Source organism: Triplophysa rosa, linkage group LG22 (genome assembly GCF_024868665.1).
Source record: "Triplophysa rosa linkage group LG22, Trosa_1v2, whole genome shotgun sequence".
NCBI lineage: Eukaryota > Metazoa > Chordata > Actinopteri > Cypriniformes > Nemacheilidae > Triplophysa > Triplophysa rosa.
Window position 1 is genome coordinate 1,653,870 of NC_079911.1, and position 26,010 is coordinate 1,679,879.

The 26,010-nt window shown below is 39.5% G+C and overlaps 1 protein-coding gene across 1 annotated transcript in view; it reads right to left on the reverse strand.

Moving 5' to 3' along the window:
- The window catches only part of LOC130545903 (zinc finger protein 271-like), a 90,886-nt gene extending 77,195 nt beyond the window's left edge, over window positions 1-13,691 (reverse strand). The window contains exon 1 of the mRNA XM_057320827.1: window positions 13,586-13,691. Within this exon, the coding sequence (XP_057176810.1) occupies window positions 13,586-13,590 (5 nt within the window). The 5' untranslated portion in view covers window positions 13,591-13,691. The remainder of the gene's footprint in view (window positions 1-13,585) is intronic.
- Between the last annotated feature and the right edge of the window lie 12,319 nt (window positions 13,692-26,010).

Here is a 26,010-nt window from a genome sequence, read left to right on the forward strand (position 1 = left end):
CGGATGCACTGTAAATGTTGTGGTGTGACGTATTATGACTATCAACGAATACTTAACAAACGAATGAAATACAACGAAAGTGAAACTAAACATCAACTCGGATGCATCTACAATGCCAACTTAAACGAGATTTAGAGCTCGTCTTTTAGTGCAAACTCTTTCTCAGCTTCATGTCCGCCCTCCGCTATACCCGTTTTCGCTTCACATATGAGGTGTGAATGGGCCTCAAAGAAATACATCATCTACTAGAATTTATCATTTATATCGCGGGAAGACTAATTCTATCTTGTGGAGAATTTCTACCGGTATATCGCAAAAAATATAATATCGCCCATCCCTACCTGGTAAGCTGTTTATTGAAATTACTGTATAATAATCATGTTGTCAGTTAAAAAGGGAAGACGACGCGCCTGATTTATAACTGCGCAGCTCGCAAGTGACGTCACAGACCAACTAATCGATAATGAAATTCGTTGACAACTATTTTCATTATCGATTATTATTGATTTTATCGACTAGTTGTTGCAGCCCTAAAAGCAGCGCTTTTACAGCCGGCTAACGAGAACTCTGCAAACTGCGTGTCTGTATAAAAGGTGTTTTATTGTGTATGAACTGACTTTGAGGACTGTGCACTTGGAATTACTTGCGAGATCGCGTCTGTTGACAGCGTCACATGGGGTTGCCTGGAGTAACTTTGACTTAAATGACGACAGGTGGTAAAGAAAAAAGTTAGGTGGAAAGCCCTAATATGGGGATGGACTGGGTGTGTTTTATGCAAAATACTAAACTCGTGCACGCGGCCGCTCATTTAGAATACTCCAAATTCACTAACATTAGGACTAGGTTAAGAACAAATTCATGTACACATTGTGAATTAGGTGGAAAGTTTTCGTGGGAGGTTCAAATGTGCGTATAAATATGAAAAATCTACGCAATTATTAGTGAATGATTTTTTTACGGTCATTATTTTTGTATGGATTGTCAAAATTGTGTAAGATTGAAAATACTGTCTTTTTCCCTTCTCCAGTGACCTATCTTATTCATCATTTGCCCCATGGCTTGGACCCTCCTGTCGAGCCGGAACAGTTGTACCTAAAACTGAGGTCCTTAAAGGGTTTTCAGAACTGCTGAGTGATACTTCACCTCCTGCAGGTTCACATGCTGTTGTGGACACTAGGGCTGTCACGATTATGAAATTTGGCTCACAATTAATTGTCTAATAAATCATTGCGATTATGACGATTAATTGTCTGTTTTAGAGCTTTGACTTTTAATTCTCATACATGTTTTATTCAGCTTTGAAACGACCATATTGTTCTGAATATAAAGACTTTTTTCTGTTCTTTTTTTTGGAAATACATAGGAAAAAATTGGGTCATCATACTTGAGGTTTAGGCTTTTACCTGTCAATAATACAACCGCCAAATACTTGTAAATTAAGTAAATTGATGAGGAGTGAATTGAATCCACCATTAAAATGCTATCAGTCATAGAAAAGCTTCTAGTCTGTTTTTTTCTCACTTGCAAGACTACAATAAAAGTTTACTTCTATGTTAATGAGATTTTGGTAGACTGGTTTTCACACTGAAATAATATTAAATTGTATTGCAGGTTATTTTTATGGTATATGCTTTAGTTTTTAAAGTGATGTGTTCTGGTGGTACATTTTACAAGTACTACCATGCTTTAGTTGCAATATATACAATAAAATATGCAATATGCAGATGCACTACAGCTAGGGCTGTCACGATTATTAAATAATCGTCTCATCGCGATTGTTTGACCTCATCGCGATGGTTTCAGATCATCGCAATTATTGCACATCTCTATAGAAGACACTAGGGGGAGCTGTAGTGCATCTGCATATTGCATATTTTAGTGTATATATTGTTACTAAAGCATGGTAATACTTGTAAAATGTACCACCACAANGGGTTAGGGTAAAGGTTTCGTAAGACTCGAAACACCAAGGATTTAGTCAAAACCAACAAGCCACGCCCACGGATCTGACTCGAAACACCAAGGATTTAGTGAGAGCCATTCTAGAACGTGTTATGGTCTTCTGCCGTGCGTATTTGGAGTTTCCACACGAGAGCGCCCTCTGGCTTTCGGATGCAGCAGCATTTTCCCGTCCTACACTGAATACACCAGGGCTGCGTTCAGCACCAACAAAACGTTGCAAAAAGTTTTTTTTAAATAAACCGGTGGTGCGTTTGTTCTGATGACGCAAGAGTTGCAACTATGGCAGCTAAGGCCATTCTTTGTGTTCTTTTTGAAAAATTTCGGAGCCTGATGACATGGGCATAAATACGTGTTTAATACTGTAAAGTATGCTTGATGTTACAGTCACTGCCCTTGCCATCCAGAATAAAAGGGAACATCGAGTGAAGGGATTTGTGGTTAACTGTTTGATATTTTTACTATGAAACTTTTTTAGATATCAGCAAAGCGTGTACTTTTCTGAAAATATGCACACAGGAATTGATAAGACTAATTCAAATTTTAATCTCAAGTCTCCGATTCCTAGTGTGCCACAATTCTCAATATAATATTGAACCGTTCGATACGACCTCCACGGTTCAATACGTGTAAGTGAATTGCGGTTTTCCGGTTTTGCGTTTAAATTATTTCCGTGCACTTAATTACTCTCTGAACTGGCTCGGTCCGTGTTTGTCTGTATGTCTGTGCGCTGAGACAGTGTTGTAATGTAACGAAGTAAAAATATTTTAATTTTTGGGGAGTATCTGTACTTTACTTGAGTCTTTATACAGTGCATCCGGAAAGTATTCACAGCGCTTCACTTTTTGTGACTACTTATGTACATGTGCTTTTTTCGTTTTTTATTTTTAATAAATTTGCAAAGATTTCAAATAAACTTCTTTCACGTTGTCATTATGGGGTATTGTTTGTAGAATTTTGAGGAAAATAATGAATTTAATCCATTTTGGAATAAGGCTGTAACATAACAAAATGTGGAAAAAGTGATGTCATGACTCATGCCTTATCTTGTCATGGTTTTCTTGGTCTTGTGGCAGAGTCATGGCAAAGCCTTTGGTTTTGTGTGGAGAGGAACAGATTATCGTCATTATTGACACAATATGCGTCCTCTCCGGTCTTGTCATTGGCCCTGCCCCTCTCGTTTCCCGTATTGCCTTCCTTCCGTGTCTCATGTTCCACACCTGTCCCTCGTTATCTTCCTTTGTTTGTCATCCTATAAAGTATCCTCTTGTCTATTGTCCTGTGCGTGTTCGTCTTGTTGGTGTTCCTGTGCCTCAGGGTTGATGTTGTGTCATTCTGCTCCTTGTCAAGTCAAGTACCTTAGTGAGTGTTTAGTTTAGTTAATGTCAAGTGTTTCCTAGCTTAGCTCAGTTTTAGTGAGTCTGCGTTCTGTTATTCTGTTTTGTTATTTAACCCCATTGTGGGTCTTTGTTTTATGTTTTAATAAATCCTTTTTGTTACCCCTTACAGCTGCCTGCATCTGGGTTCTCTCCTCACGATCCGTGACAGAATGAACACACCACAAATGAACCCAGCAGGGAGCACCTCGGCCTCTACCAGGCGGTAGTTGGCCGATTGGTGGCAGTCAACCACTGCCAGGATCCAGATGGGCGACGGCCCGTTTCCTCCGCAGGGCGATCGGGCCCTCGTCGAGTATGCCCAGGCATCAGCAAAGAGGAGAGGCTTTCTCCCCGAGGCCGTTATGAACGCCTTCTTCCTTGCGGGCCTGGTCAACCCTCCATCTCTGGAGGATCGAGAGAGGATGGTCAGGGGGTCATTCCAAGAGATGGTTAATGACCTCTCCTCCAGCGACCATCCAGGCTCCTCAAGCTCCCGCCTACCTCCCATTGCGGAGGATTGTGTAGTGGTGGTCGCCACTCTGGGAAACTCGGTTCCTCCCTCCTCAAGCCCGGCTGTTCCTAGTCCTCCCAGCCTCCGGGGGAGGCGAGGGAGAAGGGAGTCGTGGGACTCCCCGTCCGACTCCTCCAGCACGGAGCTAGCCGGGTCTCCCCTCGCTTCTCTGCAGCCGGCCACATGTCGAGTGGGCCGGTCCAAGAAGAAGAAGTCGAGGAGGGGGTCACTGACTTACAGCCCAGCCGGTGATCCAGCCGGTGTCCAGTCCGATGCAGCCAGCATCCAGTCCTGTGTCCAGTCCGGTGCAGCCGGAGTCCATTCCGGTGTCCTGTCCTGCCCAGCCGGTGCAGCAGCCGGCGTCCCAGCCACCGTCCAGTCCTACCAAGCCGGCGTCCCAGCCACCGTCCAGTCCTACCAAGCCGGCGTCCCAGTCACCGTCCAGTCCTACCAAGCTGGCATCCCAGCCGGCGACACAGCCGGCCCCCAGCCCTGTGCGGCCGGTCTTCCAGCCGGCACCCAGCCTTGTCTGGCCGACCTTCCAGTCGGCAGTTCCCCCCAGGACTTCCCCTACTAAGCCCCCCGGGACTTCGCGCTCCCAAGCGCCGTCCCGGTCTAAGACTGTTCCCCCGAGTCCCAACCCCTTTGGACTTCCCTCCATGAACGCTTGTTTTGGCCCTCCCCCCTCCCATGTTTGTTATTTTTATTGTCTCACCCCAATCCTGTGGTCATTGTGTCATGTTTGCCCTTCGTTATGTTTTCAATGTGTGTTTGGATCTTGTCTGTCACCCAAGTCTGTCTATCCACGTCAGTCTACCCCTTGGTGAGCACCTGGAGGTGCTCATTAAAGAGGGGGGGCTTCTGTCATGACTCTGCCTTATCTTGTCATGGTTTTCTTGGTCTTGTGGCAGAGTCATGGCAAAGCCTTTGGTTTTGTGTGGAGAGGAACAGATTATCGTCATTATTGACATAATATGCGTCCTCTCCGGTCTTGTCATTGGCCCCGCCCCTCTCGTTTCCCGTATTGCCTTCCTTCCGTGTCTCATGTTCCACACCTGTCCCTCGTTATCTTCCTTTGTTTGTCATCCTATAAAGTATCCTCTTGTCTATTGTCCTGTGCGTGTTCGTCTTGTTGGTGTTCCTGTGCCTCAGGTTTGACGTTGTGTCATTCTGCTCCTTGTCAAGTCAAGTACCTTAGTGAGTGTTTAGTTTAGTTAATGTCAAGTGTTTCCTAGCTTAGCTCAGTTTTAGTGAGTCTGCGTTCTGTTATTCTGTTTTGTTATTTAACCCCATTGTGGGTCTTTGTTTTATGTTTTAATAAATCCTTTTTGTTACCCCTTACAGCTGCCTGCATCTGGGTTCTCTCCTCACGATCCGTGACAGAATGAACACACCACAAATGAACCCAGCAGGGAGCACCTCGGCCTCTACCAGGCGGTAGTTGGCCGATTGGTGGCAGTCAACCACTGCCAGGATCCAGATGGGCGACGGCCCGTTTCCTCCGCAGGGCGATCGGGCCCTCGTCGAGTATGCCCAGGCATCNCTCATGTTCCACACCTGTCCCTCGTTATCTTCCTTTGTTTGTCATCCTATAAAGTATCCTCGTGTCTATTGTCCTGTGCGTGTTCGTCTTGTTGGTGTTCCTGTGCCTCAGGTTTGACGTTGTGTCATTCTGCTCCTTGTCAAGTCAAGTACCTTAGTGAGTGTTTAGTTTAGTTAATGTCAAGTGTTTCCTAGCTTAGTTCAGTTTTAGTGAGTCTGCGTTCTGTTGTACTGTTATTCTGTTTTGTTATTTAACCCCATTGTGGGTCTTTGTTTTATGTTTTAATAAATCCTTTTTGTTACCCCTTACCGCTGCCTGCATCTGGGTTCTCTCCTCATGATCCGTGACAAGTGAAGCACTGGGAATACTTTCCGGATGCACTGTAAATGTTGTGGTGTGACGTATTATGACTATCAACGAATACTTAACAAACGAATGAAATACAACGAAAGTGAAACTAAACATCAACTCGGATGCATCTACAATGCCAACTTAAACGAGATTTAGAGCTCGTCTTTTAGTGCAAACTCTTTCTCAGCTTCATGTCCGCCCTCCGCTATACCCGTTTTCGCTTCACATATGAGGTGTGAATGGGCCTCAAAGAAATACATCATCTACTAGAATTTATCATTTATATCGCGGGAAGACTAATTCTATCTTGTGGAGAATTTCTACCGGTATATCGCAAACAATATAATATCGCCCATCCCTACCTGGTAAGCTGTTTATTGAAATTACTGTATAATAATCATGTTGTCAGTTAAAAAGGGAAGACGACGCGCCTGATTTATAACTGCGCAGCTCGCAAGTGACGTCACAGACCAACTAATCGATAATGAAATTCGTTGACAACTATTTTCATTATCGATTATTATTGATTTTATCGACTAGTTGTTGCAGCCCTAAAAGCAGCGCTTTTACAGCCGGCTAACGAGAACTCTGCAAACTGCGTGTCTGTATAAAAGGTGTTTTATTGTGTATGAACTGACTTTGAGGACTGTGCACTTGGAATTACTTGCGAGATCGCGTCTGTTGACAGCGTCACATGGGGTTGCCTGGAGTAACTTTGACTTAAATGACGACAGGTGGTAAAGAAAAAAGTTAGGTGGAAAGCCCTAATATGGGGATGGACTGGGTGTGTTTTATGCAAATTACTAAACTCGTGCACGCGGCCGCTCATTTAGAATACTCCAAATTCACTAACATTAGGACTAGGTTAAGAACAAATTCATGTACACATTGTGAATTAGGTGGAAAGTTTTCGTGGGAGGTTCAAATGTGCGTATAAATATGAAAAATCTACGCAATTATTAGTGAATGATTTTTTTACGGTCATTATTTTTGTATGGATTGTCAAAATTGTGTAAGATTGAAAATACTGTCTTTTTCCCTTCTCCAGTGACCTATCTTATTCATCATTTGCCTCATGGCTTGGACCCTCCTGTCGAGCCGGAACAGTTGTACCTAAAACTGAGGTCCTTAAAGGGTTTTCAGAACTGCTGAGTGATACTTCACCTCCTGCAGGTTCACATGCTGTTGTGGACACTAGGGCTGTCACGATTATGAAATTTGGCTCACAATTAATTGTCTAATAAATCATTGCGATTATGACGATTAATTGTCTGTTTTAGAGCTTTGACTTTTAATTCTCATACATTTTTTATTCAGCTTTGAAACGACCATATTGTTCTGAATATAAAGACTTTTTTCTGTTCTTTTTTTTGGAAATACATAGGAAAAAATTGGGTCATCATACTTGAGGTTTAGGCTTTTACCTGTCAATAATACAACCGCCAAATACTTGTAAATTGATTAGGAGTGAATTGAATCCACCATTAAAATGCTATCAGTCATAGAAAAGCTTCTAGTCTGTTTTTTTCTCACTTGCAAGACTACAATAAAAGTTTACTTCTATGTTAATGAGATTTTGGTAGACTGGTTTTCACACTGAAATAATATTAAATTGTATTGCAGGTTATTTTTATGGTATATGCTTTAGTTTTTAAAGTGATGTGTTCTGGTGGTACATTTTACAAGTATTACCATGCTTTAGTTTCAATATATACAATAAAATATGCAATATGCAGATGCACTACAGCTAGGGCTGTCACGATTATTAAATAATCGTCTCATCGCGATTGTTTGACCTCATCGCGATGGTTTCAGATCATCGCAATTATTGCACATCTCTATAGAAGACACTAGGGGGAGCTGTAGTGCATCTGCATATTGCATATTTTAGTGTATATATTGTTACTAAAGCATGGTAATACTTGTAAAATATACCACCACAACACAACCACTTAAAAAAAAAACTAAAACATATACAAATGCAGTACAATTTAATATTTAAGCAAATCTCAGTGTGAAAACCAGTCTACCAAAATCTCATTAACACACAAGTAAACTTTTATTGTAGTCTTGCAAGTGAGAAAAAAACAGACTAGAAGCTTTTCTATGACTGATAGTATTTTAATGGTGGCTTCAATTCACACCTGATCAATTTAGTTGGTTGTATCATTGACAGGTAAAAGCCTAAACCTTAAATATATGATGACCCAATTTTTTCCGATGTATTTCCAAGAAAAAAAACATAGTCTTTTATTCAGAACAATATGGTCGTTTCAATCGCTGAATCAAAAATCTACGAGAATTAAATGTCAAAGCTCAAAAACAGACAATTAATCGTCATAATCGCCAAAGCCCTAAAACAGACAATTAATCATCATAATCGCAATGATTTATCAGACAATTAATCGTCAATCAAATTTCATAATCGTGACAGCCCTAACTACAGCTCCCCCTAGTGTCTTCTATAGAGATGTGCAATAATTGCGATGATCTGAAACCATCGCGATGAGGTCAAACAATCGTCATGACACGATTATTTAATAATCGTGACAGCCCTAGTGGACACAGTGCTGAAACTGCTTGAATATAAAAAGGTATTTCTCTGCCTAGTTTCTTACTATTTTAGGTCAAATAAAAAACGCACGTTATGTTCATTTGTGCCTGTATTTTTTGTACTGTTGTCTTATATTGTAGTTAGTTATGTTTCCTTGTCTCTAGTTAGTTTCTTGTTTAAAGTCTGCGCTTGGAACCTACCAAAGCTATCTGACTTAATTTACATTACAGCGAATTTCTTTTTACAGCCTTCCAAAAATGAGCTACTGGCAGCATGTGCCCATCTTGGTGTATCTGCTGTTGGCTCAGCGTCAGATATTGTTAATCGCCTGGAGGAGCTTCTATTGTACAAAGACATTTATCCTAAAATGTTTGTAAAACTACAAAAGATTGGAGGTATGACAACCATTTACAGTTTCTATATTAAGATTTTGAGACAAAATGTTTTTAGCTTTTGGCAATTCTTCTCCCTAGGTGGTGTACTCCATGTTGGCTTTCCCACAGGCTGGTGACGTCACGAACTACTTAGCATATTTGTGACGTCATCGCGTCGCATTTGCGTCGTGTTAGTTAGCACTTGATATCTGTTTTTCTTCTCATCTCTGATCTGTCACATTACACTGTATTTTACAACTGAATGCCACCAGCAGTCACTTTAACCGCTGCTAAAATCCTGATTTATAAACGCAACATCATCGGACAAAATCACAATACAGCACAGCTTCATTATAGAGCGGCAGCGGCTATAAGCTATTTGCCCTTTCTCGACAATGTGATGCAGTATTTTGAACGCTTCTTTGATTTTAAATGCAAGTGACAGTTTAATACACACGGAGCTAACTACACGCGCGGACAAGAGGCTGAGGGCTCGCGCACACACATGGAGCTCATCGGAAGAGGAGGACGCGCAGGCGGCCACGCGCCACCCACACCAAAACAAGTCAGAAAAGAGAGAAGACGCGGAAGCGCTGTTTATCCACTAATCGATCACAGATACAGTCATTATCAGGGATGGATCAAAAAAATAAAAATGTGATGCCAAATATACTTGGGCGGACCACTCAAGTAAATGCATTGTATGGGATATTCTGGAATAATATAAGAGAATAATCTATTTAAAACTTCAAAGTCCTGGGTTAAAGACTGCTGAAACAATTTGCTCACAATTTCAATAACAACGGCAATTTCTTCTTCAGGAAAATGAGCATTTCTGCTCTCTGTCCTCCTAGACTTTGTGTAGCTATCGTGTTCTTCGGGGTGACGCGTCTTCAAATGCTTTATTAAGTTACTTGTGTTAAAGTTGCTAATACTTGTGCCACCCCTCGAAATTGCAGAATGGCATATGAGACATGTCGCCGTTTTACTGGCTGGTTGGTCAATTTTGAAATATGGCCAAACAGCGGATACTGCTGGTAGCGTGTTTTTTTTTTTTCATTTCTTCTTCGCTGCTCCGAACAGTGGCTGCCTATGGCGACTAGGGATGCAACGATTATAGATTTTGTTTGTACGATTATAGTCTGAGGAATAATCACGGTTGCACGATCATGACGATTATTATGCATACATTCATTTCTAAATTTTTACTGGCCCTGACAAAAATTGTACTTGCCCGCCACAAAAAGTAATAAATAAATAATAATGTCTAGTTATTAGTTTGTTGTTTTACCTATGCAATCTTAATAAATAAGCTCATAATACCATAAAACGATAATAATAATAGTCAATCAGTTAGTAATAAAATTAGAACAACTGATTAAAATTATGAGCAATAGCACAAATAAATGTAATAAAGCAAACACACATATAAAATTAACAGTGCTTTTTAGGTGTTTCGGGTTGGTCTAACTGTGGTTATTAGGTACAGAAACTGAATAAATGAGTCAAATGTAAAATAACACTTCATAGTCTTCACACTATTCACAGTATACTGAAATATAGATCAAAGTCAAACCATATTATAGTTATTAAAGTTGATCAGTCAGGAGCAGTGAGTCTGTTTTGTCTTCGTTTTTTGTTGTTTGATGAGCATTAAAACAGATATAACAGATATAGGTACCGACTTGAACCCGAAGTACCGGTACTTTTGACAACACTACAGCAAACTATAATGTATTTATCAACGTGATATAGAACCTGTCGGTACACTATCCGTGATGCCTGCACGTTCTGTCCGCGCATGCGCATAATGACGTAGTAGAAAACGTGCATGCGCAAATGATAATTCTGTTTTGCGACGATTTACGACACTGACTGCACGATCTTTTCCACTCTTGCGCACCTTTGTACCGCGAGCTTCACTACTGTACACCTCTGGTCTCATGTCACTTGTGTGTGCAAACTATGCGTTCTTTCAAGTCATTTCCATTGTCATTTTGAAATACTCTGTAACGTTTCCCCAGACTTGTTTGTAATTCTTTCTTCATGTAAGTGCACATAGTCTAGGCAGAAATGCATATTATGTTCCTTATTGTCTTCTGTAAACACCATTGAAGGGATTATTGTCCTCATTTAGATTATTTAGATAGATATATTAGCCTATATAGACCCATACTAATACAAAATTACTCAATTTTAAGTTAACTAATATTAGCAGCTTTTAATAAAAAAACGACACAAACCGTCTTTGACAATACTACGGACCTCAGATCGAAACACTGCAAGTTAAGTAGGCCTAATGCCATTCAGCAATGAATCGCAAAGGGGAGTATGGAGGAAACTGAAGGTTTGCAGTGACAGAAAGACTCAGACTTTATTCCACATGTAACCAAAATCGTGTATGTTCATGTAACAACTCCTTTATTATTTTGGATTAGCAACCACGTAAACACATCGTAATGCATAGCGTAAGCTACATTTAAAAACATCAAAATAGACCCGCAGTGAACTGTTAAATGAAAAACACAATGTAGCCTACAAAAACATGCCGCCAGTTGTGCCGCCTGGCCGTCAAGTCTTTCATCGCATACGTGATACCAATATTGTAGGGAAACTGTGATGTGGTTTACTACGTAATTACGCGCATGCGCAGAACGGATCGTGCAGGCATCCCGGATCATGTACCGACAGAACCTATTCGCTAAATAATATATGGTTCAATTTACATCAGGAGTAGACTTTGAATTTGAGCTTGCGCATACAGAATGTACGCATCCTGTGAGCTGTCCTCGACGCGACACTTCTTGTCCAGTGTGCTACTCCGTTAACTTACATGCCGCTTTGTTTACGTTGCACTGAAAGCTCAACCGTCACCACTACAGCTTTGATTGTGAATGTACATGTAAGATTGGCTGTTTGGTCTCTCTGCCATAGTTAATCTAGTGTGTGTCGTGGCCTCCGTGTCTCTGATAAGCACGGCTCTTTAAGCTGGTGCACCGCTGGTATAACTTTGTTTTCATTTTGTGCAAGTTGCTACGTTTCCTTTCCGTGCAACAGAAACATGCGGTGTAACGGAGCCTTTACGATTAATTAACCATTACGACGGTAATCGCTGCATCCCTAATGGCGACACAGTGACACGCACTTCCTGTGTTTGCGTTCTGAGCAGCGAAGAAGAATTGGTTTCCGATTTGCAGCGTTAAACAAAGCTAGCGGGCATAGCTAGGACTTTACAGTATTTAAGAAAATGGTATCGGATCAAGTACTCGCCGATACCGATGCCAGACTTTTTTGTGGTATCGGTGGATTTTCCGATACTGGTATCGCAATCAGAACAACCCTAATTCTAATGAATCATGTTAATTGATGTAAGTGTAAATACCTGCTCAAGAAAAAAATGTGCTTGAATTTGTAAATAAGTTCAGTAAGTGTTTTTTTTTTTCTATCTGTGCTTGCTGAAAAAATGACCACATAATGCTAAAAGTCTACAATGTTTACACATTTATTTAAAATACAAATTAATATAATGACTGTAATACCAGAGTAATCATTTAATGGAATTATGTGGCAAGTAACATTTAAACAATTTACTACTGAAACCATTTACATGTGTGAGCATTCATTTTTTCAGTATTTGTCATGAGATAGACTCTTTATAATAGTCCGTTTTATATTAGTCATACAGATTTGTTTTTTTATGTCTAATTATGTCAATCTTTTCCTGTCTCCGATTATTATTTATATTATTTATTTATATTATGATTATTATTTCGTATTATTTTACTTTTTTAAAAATCAATACATTTTTATATGTTGTGAATCAATCATAAAGTAGGCTTATTTGGAACACATGCCAGACTTTAGACTTTATTAATAAAATATCTTAATTTTATATTCTAAATTGTATATCAAATTATTTAAAAAATTCAAATTATACATAAATCTTCAAATTGAACTAAACTTAGATTTTAGTGGGCTTAATACTTACATTTACCCCATTTATGGTATTTCTCATTTAATACATGCTAGTTTACAGTAGTACTACTATGAAATTTTGGATTGGTAAATGTTAATTTTAATCCAGCTATACCAAGTTTAAAGCTGGTCGTTAAACCTTTGTTACCAAGCGACCGTCCCGATGTCCCGTTCATCAATAATTAATTTTTCCTACGCTTTACGTAACCTAGTCGATCACTTAATAAATCAAGCAAACACAACAACAAAACAACAAAAAATATTTTGTCACATTAATGTCACAATTATGCTGCAGTCACTCCCGGAGGTGACACAACATGCGTCCTTTTCGCGATTATCCATAGTCGACCACAACCACTAGAATCCGGACGTGTCACTAAACAGTGGCACATGCCAGAGCCCTTGAATAGGCATATGCCACTGGAAACCGGATGTGACACTAAACGTAATGGCATGTGCCAATGGCTTCTGTGCCTGAGATGCCATGCCACCTAGTGTTAAAACCCCCTCTCCCAGAGTTAGCATTAGCTGTTACGCGTTTTTGGCTAAAACGCAGGTTTTTCCTTTTTAAAGGTTTTCCTTCTAAAGGGGCTTTGGTTAAACTCCAGGAAGGAAACATGTCGCTCAACCCGGAAACCGTAGCAAAACGTTGCGCACCGGTTTGAGCTGTAACGTGCCCCAAATAAATCTGTAAATTGATCAAACATACTGTTGTTAACCGCTATCTCTCCTAGATAACGCGCATTCATCCCACCGTAGCACAATAGCAAACCCACTAACAAAACTTGAAAAAACTCTATATAACATATTGTTAACTAGAACTGATATTGAAACATGAGATCAAATTAAGCAATTTCTCACATTTGATAAGTTAAATGGGAAATAAACAATCAGAAAAAACATTATACAACCAAATAAACTGAAGCAAATCAGTCTTACCTCATAGCAGTGATGCTTCTTCTTTTATCGTTTATGGCGGTTCGCAAACAAACATTTTGTGCATTCCCGCCACCTATTGGGCTGGAGTGTGGAACGTTGATGGATGGTGATGGTCACACAGAGGCAAGTAGGGGTCTCTGCAGATCGGAGAAATGGGCGTGCCCAAATGTGGGGGCGTTCCGAAAGGTTTTTCATTGGTCAAAGGTGCTCTTTCCTCCCAGTGTTTCTTCCCAACTTAGTTGACCAATCAGCGTTAACCACACACATACGTCATTTATTTTAAACAGGAAGAAGATCGCAATAATGTGTGTAATGCAAAGGTTTCAAATTGTAAATTTGTGATCATAAGCCCTTAAAAACGAAATAAAATTTTATCAGACAAGTCTGTGTTTTTGCTAAATTGCTTAATAATAAATTACAGAAGGTAGGCCTAAGTAAATAGCTCTTACTCATCTAGAAGCAGCTGTCGTTATGTCTTAAGTCTTTTTCCTAATGCCTTTTACAGTATGACATGTTGTTATTCTATCATGACACCAAGGAAAGTAAATTATTTTGAACTTAAACGCTAGTGCAGTTATAAGTGTTATTATTTTAGAGACATTGTACCACCCTTTAAATAATAATTGTAATTCACATTTGATTGTGACACTTATCAGCTGTTCCTTAAATATCAGTTATTTCTAAATAGTTCAAATCCAATATGTGAATCCCCTGTACCTTAATTTTACATTTACAATAAAACGCAATATGCCATTAACACCTGCTTCTTTTAGTTTCATTTTAAATAGTTAAGGTAATGTGATTATTTTCATTTTAAATCAAATACACAACATATTTTATTGTAAAGTATAAGAAGTACTTTGCACAATAGGGAAAAACAATTCAGTCAAAAGTACACAGGCAATGCTCCAAGACTACGTTTAACTAATAAATACATAAAGCCAGGCTATGTATAGTTATGAAACTCTGACTGACCTCAGTCAAAATGATTAGTCTCGAAACTAATAGATTCATCAGACCAACGATTGCACATTATAAAACGTAACCAAAACTAGGCTAATAATCCTATTACCACTGAAGTGATATTAGAGGCAGCGGTCAATTTGAGGTGTATTTGCTGCCATCAAGCTGTTCTTGGCGGCGCTAACAGCCCGGTGATCACGGAGAACTCACACATTAGATTCGCGTCGAGGCCAATTTTAAAATAGGCACTATCTTTATAAATCAACTGCAGATTCTTGGTTTCATATTTAAAATCTTCGATACAAAAACACCACAGTGAAAAAGTGGCTTTAGATGTAGGCCAATAGCGTTTAAACTGATGTTGAACAGGCAGCTTTCGTGTCCAATTGAAAAGACCATTCCCCTACCTTTCGACACGCCCATTTCTCCGACCTGCAGATACCTCCACAGAGGGGCATTTTCCCGGAGAGGGATTATTTTAAACCAGGACTAGGGGCCCGTTCTTCGTGCGTCGCTTACTACATCCAAAATCAAATGAAACATCCGAGATGACCTAATCCCGCAATTTAATTTTTTTATTAACTGAACATTCGAAATTTTACCAACAAAAAATTTGTGGCCTGGCACAAAAGAGCAAATGTCGAAATAGACATCAGACAAGCATTACAAAACAAAATAAAACAAAATAATAATTATCATATACCTCTGTAAAAACTGCAATTATTAACAGAATAACACAATACACGAGAAAAAATAAAAAAGAATTAAATAAAAATAAAATAAAAAAACACCAGGGGTTCTCCGCAAGTTCCAAATCCTCCACAAAGTTACACAAACAAATAGCATTTCTCTCCTTCATAAACTTGAGTGACAAGAAATACAGACATAAATCTTTGTGAAATATGTAAAAATTGGGAATTGTCTTCAGAAATTTACATTTATGTAAAAATAATTTTCCAAGAATAAGAATTGTGTTAACTGCTAAATCATGTGTTTTATCCCTCAAAAACAAACAAACAAAACATGTTTCTTTGTTAACTCAGGAAGATTGTCAAATTTTGGAAATAACCAGTAATGCAAATCCTCCCAAAAAGCATGAGCAAACTTACAGTCAAAAAAGAGATGTTCGGTTGTTTCAATTTCATCAACACAAAATGTTACAGTCTACTGTAGTACCAAATCGACATCTTAAAAATTCTCTAGAAGGATAGATACCATGAATGATTTTAAAATTGACTTCCTTTACCTTAGGTGGAATTGGAAATTTAAGATATTTAGTTCTCATTTTTTATTTTCATCGTTTGAAAAAAACTGAAAAAAATATTTTTTTTGAAGAACAAGGATACAGCTCCTTTAACAAAAGCTTAACACAGACCATATTCCTTTCTCCACCAGTTTTTGTAAAATGAAGATTATTTCTAAGAGTTACATATCTGCAGTTCCATTAAAGGGATATATGGGGACTAAAATTATGTTTAGATCAATGTCCAGTAGAGTAACATTTATTTGAAAAAGTGAAAATTTAAAAGGGAGTTTTTGAGGTCGTAATCAATTTAAGGAGGAATTATATACCTCCCACGGTATATGAAACCAAAAGCTCGTTTTGTTTTTTAAAATTTTACCAGTTATCTTATAGTTCCACTTATACAGTCATTACATTTACATTTAGTCATTTAGCAGACGCTTTTATCCAAAGCGACTTACAAGAGTATAGGAGCAATAAGCGATATGTCAACAGGAGCAATAGTCAATAGGTGCCAATACAAAGTTACTAGTTTCACCAAAAGCCAGACCAATACCGTTGAGAGAAAGGAGAGGGTTAGTGTTTTTTTTTCATTTGTCTGTCAAGTATTCACAGAAGAGTGGGTTTTAAGTAGTTTTTTGAATGTTGTGAGAGATGTGGTTGACCGGACCGAGTTAGGAAGAATGTTCCACCAGGAAGGAGTTGTGAATGAGGATGAGCGGGAAAGCGTTTTACTGCCCTTATGGGAAGTGGTTGACCGGACCGAGTTAGGAAGAATGTTCCACCAGGAAGGAGTTGTGAATGAGGATGAGCGGGAAAGCGTTTTACTGCCCTTATGGGAAGGCAAGACGCCACTGGTTTGCTGAACGCAGGGATCTTGATGGGGTGTAGGACTGTAGGAGGGTGTGAAAATATGTCGGTGCAGATCCAGTGATAGTCCTGTAGGCAAGCATTAGTGACTTGAATCTGATACGGCTTCAACCGGTAGCAAGTGGAGAGAGATGAAAAGTGGTGTCACATGAGCCCTTTTGGGCTGTTGGAAGACGAGGCGTGCTGCTGCGTTCTGAACCAGCTGGAGTGGTTTGATAGCCTTTGCAGGAAGACCAGCAAGGAGAGCATTGCAGTAGTCCAACCTTGAGATCACCAGGGCCTGGACAAGGAGTTGTGCCGCATGCTCAGTGAGATAGGGTCTAACCTTTCTAATGCTGAATAAGGCATATCGGCATGACCGCGTTGTCTTTGCGATGTGATCATTGAAGGACAGCTGTTCATCAAATATGACTCCGAGGTTCCTGGCTGTTTTGGAAGGAGTGATTGTAGTTTTGCCAAGTTGGATGGTGAGATCGTGTTGCACCGTCGGGTGTGCCGGAAACACGAGTAGTTCTGTCTTGGCAGGGTTCAGCTGGAGGTGATGCTCTTTCATTCAAGCTGAGATGTCTTCTAGGCAGGCTGTAATGCGAGCTGCTACAGTTGTATCGTCTGGGTGAAACGAGATGTAGATCTGGGTGTCGTCAGCATAACAGTGATAGGAGAAGCCGTGTGCCTGTATGATGGGTCCCAAGGATGTCGTGTAGATGGAAAAAAGCAGCGGTCCAAGCACCGATCCCTGAGGGACCCCAGTGATCATGTGGAGAGCAGTGGACAGCGAGCCCCTCCATGACACCCTGAAGGATCTGCCGGAGAGGTAGGATTTGAACCAGCGGAGAGGAGAGCCTGAGATTCCTAGAGATGACAGGGTTGCTAGCAGTATCTGGTGATTGACAGTGTCAAATGCTGCAGATAGGTCTAGCAGAATCAGGCCCGAGGATTTAGACTCCGCCTTGGCTAGCCGCAGTGCTTCTGTGACCGATAGCAGTGCAGTCTCAGTGGAGTGTTTTTTTTTGAAGCCAGACTGCTTGTCATCCAGTAGTTTGTTCTGGGATAGGTAAGAAGACACCTGGTTGAAAGCTGCCCTTTAAAGTGTTTTTGCAATAAATGGGAGGAGAGAGACAGGTCTGTAACTGTCTGGAGTAGAGGGGTCCAATGTGGGTTTCTTCAGTAGGGGCGTGACCTGGGCCTGTTTGAATGTGGATGGAAAAGTGCCGGTGAGCCGGGAGGTTTTGATGATGTGTGTGAGTGCAGGTGTGAGTGTGCTGGATATGGCCTGAAGGAGATGGGAGGGGATTGGGTAAAGGGGACAGGTGGTGGGATGGCTGGAGAGAAGTCTGGTGACTTCAGTGTCAGTCAGTGGGGTGAAAGAGGAGAGTTCAATGTTTGAAGTGAGGGTAGTGTGTACCAAGGTCTGAGGTGCTGAGAATTGTTTGCTGATGGATGATGTTTCTCACTGAAAAATACAGCGAAGTCTTCCACAGTCAAAGATGAAGTGGGCGGGGGAGGAGGGGGGCAAAGGAGAGAGTTAAATGTCTTGAAAAGCTGCCGAGTGTTAGGTGCATTGCTCACCTTGGTGGTATAGAAAGACGTTTTAGCTGTGGTAACACTAGCAGAGAAAGAGGAGAGTAGTGACTGGTAGTCCCTTAGGTCAGCAGGATTCTTAGTCTTGCGCCATTTCCTTTCAGCAGCCCTGAGTGTACTACGTTGTTCACGGAGGATGTCAGACAGCCAGGGGCAGGAGGTGGTGGCGCGAGCTGGTCTGGAGGACAGAGGACAAAGTTTATCTAGACATGATATAAGTGTTGAGCATAAGGTGTCGGTGGCAGTGTCAGCATCTAGAGATGCAAAGTTGGAGGGAAGAGAGGGTGTCACTTTAGCAGAGAGGGTGCAAGGGGAGGGAGAGCGAAGGTTCCGTCTAAAATAAACGGGTGGTGGTGTTGGCGTAGTGCATGTAGGAAGGAGCATGTTGAAAGTGAAGAAGTGGTCAGAAACTCGCTTCCTCCTCCCATGGCTCTCGTCACGCCTCCCTCGTCACATACCCCCATCGCCCCTCACGAGCCTCCCCCGGTGTAGGGGTAGGGGAGGTCGTAACAAGGAATTTACAAGGTTTAGTCAACAAAAAAAACCTTAACAGTAGGCAAGAGCCCTTTTCTCCTGTTCCAGCACTCCCCAAAAATCACAGATTTTTGTAACTTAAAAAAAAGGTTTATTTTGACAATTTCAAGGTAAAAACAAACATACAAAAGGGGGAGCAAAATAAGGCTTCAGGAGGGGACCAGGACAAAACAACAAACATAATAGATCTAACTTAAGGGAGTAGAGCTTCCTAGCCGGTGTCTTGCTCGGTGGAGTCGCGCAGGTAGAGTCGCAGGTCTTTACTCTCGTCGGTCTAGTCGCGCAGGTAGAGTCGCAGGTCTTTACTCTCGTCGGTCTAGTCGCGCAGGTAGAGTCGCAGGTCTTTACTTTCGTCGGTCTTCACACGAGGAGGGCTGAACACGAGGGCTGATGCTACCGCCTACGCTTACCGCGCCAGCGCAGAGGCACTGCTTAAGTATGTGTTGAGATTATCTTGAACAGAATACAGCTGTAACACGCCTTCTCGATTAGCAAAACAAAGCCTGAACGACTTGAATGGGCCACGGATCAAACAGCGATCAACTAGCTATGTGCTTTTAAGTGCAAAAGCCGTAACGAGCGGCTAACGGCAACTTAATGTGACTTCAGTACCAACGGAACAAAAACGCTAACACTTTAGCAATCAGTCAACGAATAATTAAATAAACAAGCTTAAATAATCTCAACTAACAACAGGCAACAGTCCAATTCAACAGTTAAAACAAGGTAACAGGGTTAATAGCAGACTCACTCACTACCGCAGACTTGTGATGACTATTCGCTTCTCCTTAATGATTAATAACCAAAGTCTTGCATTCCTCTCTTGTCTCTTTTATTCCAGGCTACAAAAATAGCCATGGCAAAGCCTTTGGTTATGTGTGGAGAGAAACATATTATTGTCCTTTTGACAATAATATACATTCTCTCCAGTGTCTTGTCATTGGCCCCGCCCCTCTCGTTTCTTGTATTGTTTTCCTCTCCTGGCTTATGTTCCACACCTGCCCTCGCTCATTATCCCTCGTTTGTCTTTCCTATATATACCCTCTTGTTTCTTTGTCCTGTGCTCGTGGATTGTTCTGTGGATGTAGTATGTTTGGTGTGTTTCGTGTGACCCAGCGTCTCAGCCTTGCCTTGTCCTGTCCGTGATCCTGTTTAGTTAAGTGAGTTGTTTTAGTGTTCTTTGGTTTTTGTTTTGCCCCATTGTGGGAAGTTTTTCTTTGTCTTTTTTCAAGCGTTTTTGATTATTGTGTTTGTCCCCCATCGTGGGTGTTTATTTTGTGTTTTTAGTTGTGAAATAAAGTGTTTTGTTATCCCTGCACTCACGCCTGCCTGCATTTGGGTTCTCTTTCACGCCAGCCGTGACAAAAAATATGATGAACTTTTCTCACCCTTCTTAATCCACTTATCCCTCGATCTTATATATGCTCCTTTGACTTTTTCAATATAGATGTTGTCTAATGAGGATTGTAAAATACGTTTTTGTTTGTCATTTTCAGTCAAAGAAGATTTAATACAAATGCCATTCATTTTTTTAATAATTTCCATTTCGTTTTTTTTACTATTCCTGCTTATTAATTTACCATTTTTTATGGAGATCTGACGTATATTGTATTTTAAGAATTCCCATTTATCTTTATAAGTTGAAAAATTAGAGTAATTTAATATATCATTAATTTTGGCTATAATTTCTTGACAAAATCCTGTCAGTGGATTATTAACTTCCTGTCGAACAGGCAGCAGCTAGTGAGGTTGGGAAAATTTAAATCCAGCACATGTACCATCAGCACCGGAGCTCCTCAAGGATGTGTTCTTTCTCCACTGCTATATTCACTCTACACAAACGAATGCACCTCTACAGACCCTTCTGTCAAACTCCTGAAGTTTGCAGATGACACCACAGTCATTGGCCTTATTCAAGACGGTGATGAATCTGCCTACAGAAAGGAGGTTGCTCAGCTGGCTGCCTGGTGTAGTCAAAACAACCTAGAGCTGAATGCATTCAAGACAGTGGAGATGATAGTGGATTTCAGAAGGAACCCTCCATCACTTCCTCCCCTCACCATCCTGGACAGCACTGTGGATACTGTGGAGTCATTCAGGTTCCTGGGCTCCACCATCTCTCAGGACCTGAAGTGGGAGTCCCACATAGACTCCATTGTAAAGAAGGCCCAGCAGAGGTTATACTTCCTCCGTCAATTGAGGAAGTTCAACCTACCACAGGAGCTACTGACCCAGTTCTACTCAGTGGTCATCGAATCTGTTCTGTGCACTTCAATTACTGTTTGGTATGGCTCGGCCACCAAATCAGACCTACGAAGACTACAACGGACAGTTCGTAGTGCTGAGAAAATTATTGGTGCTCCTCTGCCCACACTTCAGGACCTGTACGATTCCAGAGTGAAAAACAGGGCAAGAAAAATCATCATTGACTCCACACACCCAGCACACAAACTCTTTGATCTGCTGCCCTCTGGCCGGCGCTTTAGAGCACCAAACACCAGGACTTCCAGACACAGAAGCAGCTTCTTCCCCCAGGCAATCTCCCTCCTAAACAGATAACTGCTCCTTAAGAGCAATATTCCACTTCCACTACTCCTATAGTGTGCACTATAGTGCCTTATTATATCTACATCTTATGTATACATGTATATAACACTACCTCTACTTACTAAATTATCCATTTGCACAAGTGTACATACAATCTGTTAATATGTTTATTCTACTATATACTACCCGTACAATGTCTCTTATATGTTATTATCCCCCATTTTCTGTAAAATAGTCTTTATTTTTATATATGCACAATTTAGAATCTTTTAGACTGTAAATCGTATTATATTGTATTGTCATTGTGTTGAATGTCTGTACTAGAAGCTTCCAACACCAAAGAAAATTCCTTGTGTGTGCAAGCACACTTGGCAATAAAGCTCTTCTGATTCTTCTGATTCTATCTTCTGACAAAAGTGTTCACTATTAAGGAGATTTGAGTTAAATTTCCAGTATCCTTTTCTCATTTGACAGAAGTTTGTAGGTTTAATAATAAGTTTAAGCATACAGTGATCTGTTAAGGGTGCAGCAGACATAGTTGAATTTGAAAGTCTATTTTCAGACACTAACCAAAAATCAATTCTTGATTTGACTGAGCCATCCGGTTTAAACCAGGAATATAATTGAGTACCAGGATTATTAGGGCACCATACATCTGTTAAAATCACTACAAAAGACAAGCAATATTGGATTATAATGATGCCTTGAATGTTTTGAAGGTGACCTATCAAGCCAGTCGTCTATTACCATATTAAAATCACCTCCAAAAATGAAATGATCAGTAGGATATCTTAGACATAGAACAAATCACAATTTCCTCCCACTCTGTTTTCTTTTCATTTTTGGTTGGAGTAGTTTTACTAGCTCCTAAACATATTCTAAGTGCTCTATATTGAATCCTATCTAATCTTCTTAACAATGTATCAGACGCTGCCTCATATACCATACATCCATAATCCAAAATAGATCAGGGCCTGTATTCACAAAACATTTTATCTTAACGCTAAGAGCTCTCCAAAACAGCTGTAAAAGTTTTTAGTTAAGAGTTTCCACTTAAAAGCTATTCACAACACTGCTGAGAGCAACTTTTACTAAAGAACAGAAATAAATGTTAAGATAAGAAAAAGGGCGGGGTTGACCTCGTTGCTATGGATGATGTCAGCAAGTTTACTGACTATGACTACAGTGATTGGCTGATAGAGGATGGGTCTCTGTCAGTCATTTAATCATAGAAATATTATAGTATAGGGGTCTCATGCTGACATATTTAAATTAAGATCTTCAAACAAAAATGTAATCATATTCAAATAAAATGTTTTAATATTTATTGCCATATTCAAATTAAGATGATAAAATATACACTAAATTACTAATTCAACAAGTGAAGAGTTCATTTACAAGAACTAATAACTCAATTTTTTTCAAAATTCAAGTTTTTATTGTGCATTCCAATTAATATTAATCAAATTGTTTGTTTTTTTATTGTTTTTTATTAAGTAACAATAACCTTAAAAAATACAGCTAACAAATACAATAAAACACAATAAACAACATGAATTTTGAATTATTTAAAAAAATGAGTTATCTTGTGCAAATAAACTATATGTTCATATAAAGTATATGTTCAGCTAATTTGAAGCATTTTGCCTGTCTCATTAACAGTTAGCAGATATTAGTAGTCTTTATGGTTAATCTCATTGTCATGAAATCTTTCTAAAATGTTTAAGTTTCAAGGTAGACTGCCGGTGTTACAGCCATTTTAGGATTGTTGTGAGTTGGTCTTGGTGACTACTCCTAACGTCTCACAGTTTTAGGAGCTAGTTTTAGGGCTAAAACGCTTTGTGAAATACTCTTAGCAAAAAAATTAGGAGTCCTAAAATTAGGACTGACACGCCCATTATTTTTAAGAGTTTCTCCTAAATCAGCAAGTTAGGAGCTACTTTTAGCCTTAAGATGTTTTGTGAATACGGGCCCTGATCAAGGCTTGATATATTGATATCATAGACATTCTATCTGCTTCCCATTCTTTTCCAGCAATTGATCTCATCACATTTAAAGTTTTACTGCATTTTTTTTCCCATTTCTTCTATATGCTTTTTCCAGGTTTATCTTTCATCTAACCATATTCCTAAATATTTAAAAACATGAACTCTCTCTAACGTCTTCCCATACAATACAAATTCAATATTTTCCGATGCTTTCCTTTTTCTGCTAAACACCATATAGCATGATTTACTGGCTGACATTTTAAAACTCCAATCTATAGTCCATTTTTCCACCTTTTTAATGCCTGCTTGAATACTAGCAGATGCATGTGATATATTCGAACCTCTCTTCCAAATAGCGCCATCATCTGCATACATAGCACATCTCACTGCATTTTAGTTTGTCAAAAATATCATCAATCATTATATTAAAACGGATTGGATTTACAACACTCCCTTGAGGAATACCATTTTCTGCTCCAAAAATCTCTGATTGACACATCCCTACTTTCACAACAAATGTTCGTTCAAATAAAAATTCCATCTATTCCTGTCCTTGATGCTTTAATTAATAATCCTTCTCTCCATATTATGTCATATGCCTTTTCTATGTCAAAGTACACTACTGCCATAACTTCTTTCATTTTAATTGTCTTTTCTATTTCATTACTTATCTTAACCAATCAGGGGCGTAGCAAGAACTTTATTTTAGAGGTGGCCAGGTAAGACCCAGTGATTTTATTAGGGTGCCCAAAATATCCTTACAGACAGAAATTCTTTAACTTCTACTTTTAATTTACACCAATTCTTCATTACACATACTTTGCTGGTCAAAAACATACACAAAGAACGTAAAGTAAACAATTTATTTGCAATGCTTTCATGTGCTAACATTATTTTAAAATAATTTGCTAGCTATCATTTGCAGTAAGTTAGCATTTTTTATAGAAAATAAACATTGCAGTACCCCAACTTAAACTTTCGCGAAAATGTAATTAATGAATGAAATCCAGTTAAACAAGACTGATTTTACTGACCTGATCCTTCTGCTCACTCTTAACTTCCATGGTACACAGACAGTACCTGTCACGAAGCCGTTAGTGATGTGGTAGAAATCGATCTTGAAGTTCAAAAAATCTCTCATACAAAGAAGGTCCAGGTGTCAAGGAGTTAACTTTATTTTATCAGGCCAAACAAAGTGAGATGTCCCAAGTCATCTGAAAACCAAGTGCTTTCCAGTCTACAGTTATAGTGAAACTTAGAAAAGGAGGTCCTTTCCAAAACCAATCAGGTAAATTCCCTTTATCTCTTATTTTTCATTATCCAATCGTTCTCGTCTGCCACTATTATTTTCTAGGCAACAAGGTTTGTATCTAATGGTGGAATGTTGACTTTTACTTGGTTTTTATAAATAAGTTGTTCTGTTCGTACCAGTTTTCAGGTCTCAAAGTGAACAACATGCTTGAACTGCTGAACTTTATCTAGGTCAGGCCTCAAAAACATCACTGGATTTTGTATTACTGAAATTTGTTCTATACTTGGTTAAAATTATTAAAAATATATTTATATCAACAAACAACACTCAATCATTGCTTAAGTATACTGATTATATCATTAAATCATGTAAATCATTATGTATACACACATCTTTGATTTAGTTATTAACTCATCTATGGTATTATCATTCCTATGAATACTTCTTATAACTGGGGTGTATAACAGAGCCCAAAGTAACACAAAACAACACAAAATATCATGAATTATTCACAATATTATCAGCTGTTCAGCTATAGCGCTCAGACTGTTTGCGTCAGCACGTCCGCGTATGACATCATATTAACGCGAGAGTAATGTTCTCGCGTTACTTTCGGTGCATACGCTAAATGATCTGCGCAGCACTCCGTAAACTCCGACACACATCTTAAAACTGCTTCGCACAACAGAGGTGTGGCCATCCATCATTCAGGGGTAGCCGTGGCCACCCATGTCCACCATGAAGCTACGTCCCTGTAGCCAATGCATCCATAGTAGATCTTTTTCCTCTAAATCCACACTGATATTTACTTAGTACACTTCCTTTTTCTAACTCATATGATAATCTTACCACAATATTTTTTTCATTTACCTAAATTTGATGTCAACGCAACTGGGCGATAACTACTTGGATTTGTTGGGCTTTTACTTTATTTAATAATTGTTATAACGATAGCCTGCTTCCATACCTTTGGAATTTCTCCTTCTGACCATATGTGACTCTGGACAACAAAACCAGTCTTAAGTAGCACGGGAACATTTTTAGTAATCGCCAAAAATACATTGTAGGGGTAAAAATTACAGATTTTTCTTTTTACCAAAAATCATTAGGATGTTAAATTAAGATCATGTTCCATGAAGATATTTTATAAATTTCCTACCGCAAATGTATAAAAACTTTCTTTTTGTGAGTGGATGGCCTGCTACAGTGCCTCAGATGAACAACTTCAAAGGCGATTTTCTCAATATTTTGCTTTTGCACCCTCAGATTCTCAGCTTGTAAAACCGTTGTTGTTTTCCGCCAGATAGGTGTCCTATTCCTAACAAGCCATGATATCAATAGAACGCTATTTCTTCAGCTTTCGATTTGATCGTAATAAAACTCAATTTTCGAAAAAAATTGACCTTAAGATGGTTTTGCCGAATCTCAGGGTCAGATTATTTTAATT